The sequence below is a fragment of the Hippocampus bargibanti genome, linkage group LG18 (assembly GCF_051943395.1).
Source record: "Hippocampus bargibanti isolate YZ-2025 linkage group LG18, ASM5194339v1, whole genome shotgun sequence".
Lineage (NCBI taxonomy): Eukaryota > Metazoa > Chordata > Actinopteri > Syngnathiformes > Syngnathidae > Hippocampus > Hippocampus bargibanti.
In genome coordinates this window covers 1916493-1922492 of record NC_142751.1, presented here as the reverse complement: position 1 = coordinate 1922492, position 6000 = coordinate 1916493, and the positions used below count along the sequence as shown (strand labels likewise).

General features: G+C 38.0%; 1 protein-coding gene across 14 annotated transcripts in view; it reads right to left on the bottom strand.

The window, feature by feature from the left end:
* Window positions 1-359: 359 nt before the first annotated feature.
* Window positions 360-6000, bottom strand: part of unc13bb (unc-13 homolog Bb (C. elegans)) — an 85655-nt gene continuing 80014 nt past the window's right edge. For 13 of the 14 annotated variants that reach the window (XM_089020971.1, XM_089020972.1, XM_089020959.1 and 10 more), the window contains 10 exons: window positions 5711-5799; window positions 4929-5075; window positions 4741-4864; window positions 4608-4661; window positions 4464-4541; window positions 2915-3062; window positions 2748-2804; window positions 1678-1770; window positions 1444-1603; window positions 360-1366 (listed from right to left, as the gene is read on the bottom strand). In XM_089020971.1, coding sequence (XP_088877097.1) covers window positions 1081-1366; window positions 1444-1603; window positions 1678-1770; window positions 2748-2804; window positions 2915-3062; window positions 4464-4541; window positions 4608-4661; window positions 4741-4864; window positions 4929-5075; window positions 5711-5799 — 1236 coding nt within the window. In that variant the 3' untranslated portion in view covers window positions 360-1080. The remainder of the gene's footprint in view (window positions 1367-1443; window positions 1604-1677; window positions 1771-2747; window positions 2805-2914; window positions 3063-4463; window positions 4542-4607; window positions 4662-4740; window positions 4865-4928; window positions 5076-5710; window positions 5800-6000) is intronic. The other variant, XM_089020961.1, reaches the window with a different exon arrangement.

Here is a 6000-nt window from a genome sequence, read left to right as displayed (position 1 = left end):
GCAAAAATCCGAAACGTAAACACATGAAAAATAAATAGTTCAACAAAAATAACTAAATAGAAGTGTGACTTCGCTTTGCATATCTATACAAGGACTTCAAATACATACATATACATGTACATATATACACATATATACACATATGTATACATATATACACATATATATACATATGTATACGTATATATATATATATATATATATATATATATATATATATATATATATATATATATATATATATATATATATATACACACACATCTTGTGATGTCGTGGAGGGAAGCAAAAATGTTTGACATTGCGGTTTGAATACTTTCAAATGGCACAAGGCACATATTCGAGTCACCCAAGCGGTATTATTATTATTTTTTTAAAATTTGACAACTTTGACAGCTTTTGAGATAAAACTGGTTGTCATCTGACTCCAAAAGCACCGGCGTGGATCCTTTTTATGGATTTCAAATTACTTCATTTGACACATTCACAGTTTTTGGACTTTTGGGTAAGGCATCAAGCTTGGCGGCCGAAGCAGACATTTTTTTTTTTTTGGACAACACTGGAGATTGGAGTCCTTGGGGATACATACGGTGTGCACAAACACTTCGCTAAAAAAAAAGAGTGAAAAAATGCTTTACATTTGACGCTTATCAGTACGGAAGAGCATTAAGGCTCTTATGGGGTATTATTCAGAGAAAAAAAAGTCGCAAATTTGCGAGTTTCAAACTCACAAATTTGCTAGATTTAAAGTCACAAATTTGCTAAATTTAAAGTCACAACTTTGCTAGATTCAAACTCGCAAATTTGCTAGATTTAAAGTCACACATTTGCTAGATTTAAAGTCACAAATTTGCTCGATTCAAACTTGCAAATTTGCTAGATTCAAACTCAAAATTTTGGACTTTAAATCGAGCAAATTTGGGACTTTAATTCTAGCAAATTTGCGAGTTTGAAACTCGCAAATTTGCGACTTTTTTCTCAGAATAATACCCCATCTCTAAAAAATATATATATTTCAACCTGGCCCTAATGCTCTTCCGTATATCAGTGTTGTTGATGGCGATGGAGAAAAAAAGTCTCTTATTTGCCCTCTTCGGCCGATCTGGTTTCCGATTTGAGCCGTACAAATTCCTTGGCCACGTCATCGTTGGAACGTTGCGACAAAATCCTGATGGCGGTGAGCCCCGTGTCATCCATATGGATGCACTGAGCCAGCGGACACCAGCAGGCGCAGTTGCCCTTCTCCACGATGTCTCGTAACTGGATCACCGATAAGCCCACCACCCGGTCGGCTCGGCCGAAGCAGTAGTCTTTGACGCATACTTGCAACTCGTAGCATTCAAAAGCGTCCTGGTTTCCCAGGATGCTGTGGGAGAAACGGATCCGTTTCCAGCTGAAAGAGTTCAAAAGCGAACCAGGAACAAGAACCCGGGTTGGACTCACAAGTAGAAGATCTCGTTGAATTTGGGAGACCAGCTGTTGTTCTTGGATTTGGTATGGAATTTACGTTTTTTGTCACTGAGGTGCGGGCCGATCATGGTGAGTTCCACAAAGGGTCGGAACATTCCGGTTGTCTGCCATTTTAAATCAGTGGCGGCCACAACTGCAAATGAAAGCAATATATATATATTTTTTTTTTCTGTCAAAATGCTACATGGTGAGTGAGTGCTCTGAGACCTTTGGCGGAAACTTTGCGTTCTCCACTTTTAGGATGTGTGTGGAGCTCAACCTGGACGGACACCTCACCAATCGGATTGGACACCCCCGAACCTAGTGGAATGCAAACACAAATGATTTATTTTTAATACTAAAATTAAATGAATAAATAAATGAATGAATGAGTGAATAAATAAATAAATAAATAAATAAATAAATAAATAAATAAATACGGATAATCACAATAATAATAATAATAATAATAATAATAATAATAATAATAATAATAAGTAAATAGATACATAAATAGATAAAGAGATTGACACATGATTAGATCGATAATTACAGAGAAAAATAGATATATAAATAGACAAATAATTAACTCACTAAATAATAATAATAATAATATTAGTATTATTGTTATTATTATTGTTATTATTATTATTATTAATAATGACTACACGTAAATAAATGAACAGCCAAATAAATAATACATAGCTAAAAAATGAATATAAATAAATAAATAGACAAATGAATAGATAGATAAATACGTAGAAAAATAAATAGATACATAGGCAAATAACTAACCCACTAAATAATAATAATAATAGTAACAATACATGTAAATAAATAAATAAGCAGCCAAACAATGATAAATAATTATATAAACAGATAGAGAAATAAATAAATAAATAAATAACCAAAGAAATGAATAGATAGATAAATAAATAGATAGACCAATAAATATTTAAATGAATAAATAGACAGATAAATAAATAGATATGCATAGATCGACAATTAAATAACTAATTAAATAAATAAATAAATAAATAAATAAATAAATAAATTAATAAATAAAAATCAGAACAAATAGACGGACAAATAAATATGAAATAAATCAAAAATCATCAATAAATAAATGAATAAACTGTTTCAAGGACTGAGTCAGGATGTGATGAGGATGCCTCTTTGAGGTTGTGTTGGTGATCAAGCTACTCTACTTGTACCTCATGACAACAAACGCATCACGACTGAGGGATGGGGGCACGGTGACAGAGGTCACAGTCTTTAATTTATGGTGATGAACCTACCCCTGCTGGGCTGTATTTTCTCATTGGGAGTTAACCTAAGACCCTTTCCTTGGTGCACTAGCACACGTGCAGCGCAGGGAAATAAACACAAGACAGTCAAGTGTGGAGAAACAGCTTTTCGAAAATGTTGACGTCACAACGTTCATTCGGGGAAATCTTTAGCTTACCTTGCGCATGTTGACTGGTCACAAATGTCTTGATGAGTGTGTCCGTGGTCTGAGTGTAGAGGGACAAGGTGTGTCGAAGTGACAACAGCTCGGCACTCTTCTCCAGGAAGGCTTTCTTCAGACCGTTTCCTCCTGCGTGGAAGTATTGCTGAGAAAAAAAAAGACAAAAAAGCTCAGTCAAAGCTAATTTCTTGTGTTGATTTTTGGTTTTCAGACATCGATGATGTCTGCAGGAGGACATTTCACGATTATTCTTATCAAAATCACAGAGAGATAAAATGCGGACTGTTTTAATTACAACTGCTTTTATTGATTAATAAGAAGCATTTTTTATCACCACCGCTAGGGTGCCACATAAGATCACAACCTTCCAGGGAGGGTGGGGTTATAGAAAGGTAAAGTTGCAATAATCTGGGATGTGTTAAATTTGGGGACGAAGAGGAACTTTTGGAAATGGAAATAATAATTTAAAACCTTGAAAGTTGGCTTTTGAGGTAAACTTAACCCTTTCAGCGACAGTGGACAGGCAAAAAAAATTGCAGCGTAAAATTACATTTTTATGACTTTCATAAGTCGATTTTTTTTCATGTTTCAAATTGGGTTCCCATGGAGCAAATCCTGCGCACACCTAGTCCCCACCATGTCGTAAAAACGTGTGTGTGTGTGTGTGTGTGTGTGTGTGTGTGTATGTGTGTGTGTGTGTGTGTGTGTGCGTGTGCGTGTGTGTGCGTGTGTGTGTGTGTGCGTGTGAATGCTTGCATGTGCGCACGTGACCAAAAACATGGAAAAAACTAAAACTTTTGAATTACTTCCGGGTTGAGTGAACGTTTCCACGTCTGGCTGCCGCTGCTCACCTGCGGAAAAACTGACTGGAAAGTGTTCTTGAGAGTTTTGAAAGGTGCTTATCAAAAAAAATGTATTATTCTGATTATTGTGATTATGATTGTTGGGGTAATTCACCATACAAACATCTCTAAACATCGGTCTGTAATCTTTGTTTACATTTTGAACTTCCTGATACGTCATATCCTGCCTTCCCTTACATGATGTCGCATTTACATTACGTCACATCCTTTCGCGTCACACACTGCGCGGCGTATAAAATGCTCTCCCTTCTAGTTTGTCTCTCTCTCTATCGCCATGCTCTCTCCTTAAGCCGACACCGCGATGCCTCCGCTCTCTCCAAGATTAAACCAACTTTCTGTTCTACACCTGGCGCCCTGATGATTTAACCATCCTCTTCCATCAACACCTGTCGAAGCAATGAACCAAGGGCGAACGATCAAAATAATCCAACAATGATTATTATGATTATTATTATCATGATTACGATTATTGTTATTATCATGATTATGCTTATTATGGTTATTGTGATTATTATGATTATCATGATTATGATGATTGTGATGGTTGTGATTGTTGTGATGGTCGTGACGGTCGTGATTATCATGATTATCATGATTATCATGAATATGGACAAAACATTTAGGTAAACTCTGGTATAATTGAAGCCCATTGAAATGCATTGTGGGAGAAAAAAAAAACTGACCTTAATGGTGTCCAGTGCAACATCCATCACGGCACACTGCCTGGGAGACAAACTCTTTGCCTCGCCCGCCATATGATCCTTCACAAAAAGACCAGTCACAGTCGTGTCAATCACATCAAGTCAGTCTATCAGAAGCAGGCTTACTTTGAGTTTGGAAAGTTGACCCAGCTCTTTTGCAGCTGAGAGTATCTGCGCACCCTGAAAAAAAAAAGCGACATGTTTTTTTATCAACTGGAACTCAGATAAATCAACATGAGAAAACGAATCATACACTTACAAAAGTGTCGTTCCCCTGAGGCAGCACAATCGTCCTCTCCAGGTTGGTCATCACAATCCTCCACAACTCCTTAAGCACACGTTTCAAAACGGTCTTCTCGCAAATGCTTGCAAATAGCGTCAACCTGCGGCAAAATGTGATCAAACGTGATGAAAGTCATTCAATACGCGGGAAGTGCTAGCACCTACTTCCCATCCAGGAAATCCATAAGTGGCCTTAGCATGTTATCCGAGTCGGCCTCCACTTGGCTTTTGGTATTGGCGTTGAGAGGCCCTTTGATCTGGTATAGCAAGGACGCCATCTGGCGCACGCAGTCATTGATGCGGCTCTGGAAGCTAGCCACGTAATAGAGAATAGAGAAATAAAAGTAATCATATTTAAAAGTTTCATGCTGTTGTAAGCTTAGTTGGCCGAACAGAAGGCCCGTAAAGGAAGTTATACTTCAGTTTACAAACTTAATTGGTTCCTAGAAAGTGTGTGTAAGGCGAAAAGTGTGTCTTCCGAACATTCATTTCCTGCGTTCTTGACCAATCACGTGGCTTTAACCGACGACTGGGGGCGGGGAATAGAGGGCCAAAACAAGCAGGTAGCTATTTTCTTGTTAGGATAATGGGCTTGTTCGCCAATGACACATCACTCATTGTGGTAGCCCCGTGTGTATCCCGAAAAATAGTTTGTATGCCAAGGTAAATTTTTCAGAAATTTAACGTTCGTAAACCGAAACGTTCGTAAGCCAAGGGGTTCGTAAACCGAGATATCACTGTACTCTCAATAAATAGCTTGGCAGAGGGCTGCAGAGGTTGGGCGTCGGTCATGTATGGCTTCCTGTGTTCCAGCCTTTGTTCACAGTGTCCGAACAAACATCTGGGAGACCGTGTCACACGGGAGTCGGCGTCGATGCACATGGAATGGACCGTGAGGACTCTATGTGTCTGTGTATACTCGGAAATGTGGGTGGGGCCATTTCTACCTGTTCCCAAATGTACTGCTGAGCTCATCCAGTACGCCGTTGAGCTTCACTTGCAGGTTGTTCAGCAGATCACTTGCCTCAGTATCCATCTACAGATGGTGTACACACAAAACACTCAAGTATGAGCTACAATACCATATTTTCCTGTGTACAAAGTGTTGGATCAAAGTTGTTGTTGTTCTTCTCTTGCATTGGTTTAAATAGTCAATCAGCAGTAAATCAGTTGTAAATGATGAACAAAAAGATTATTTATTCTTGGAACGGTGAAGCGGAGAGAAACAGAGAGAGAG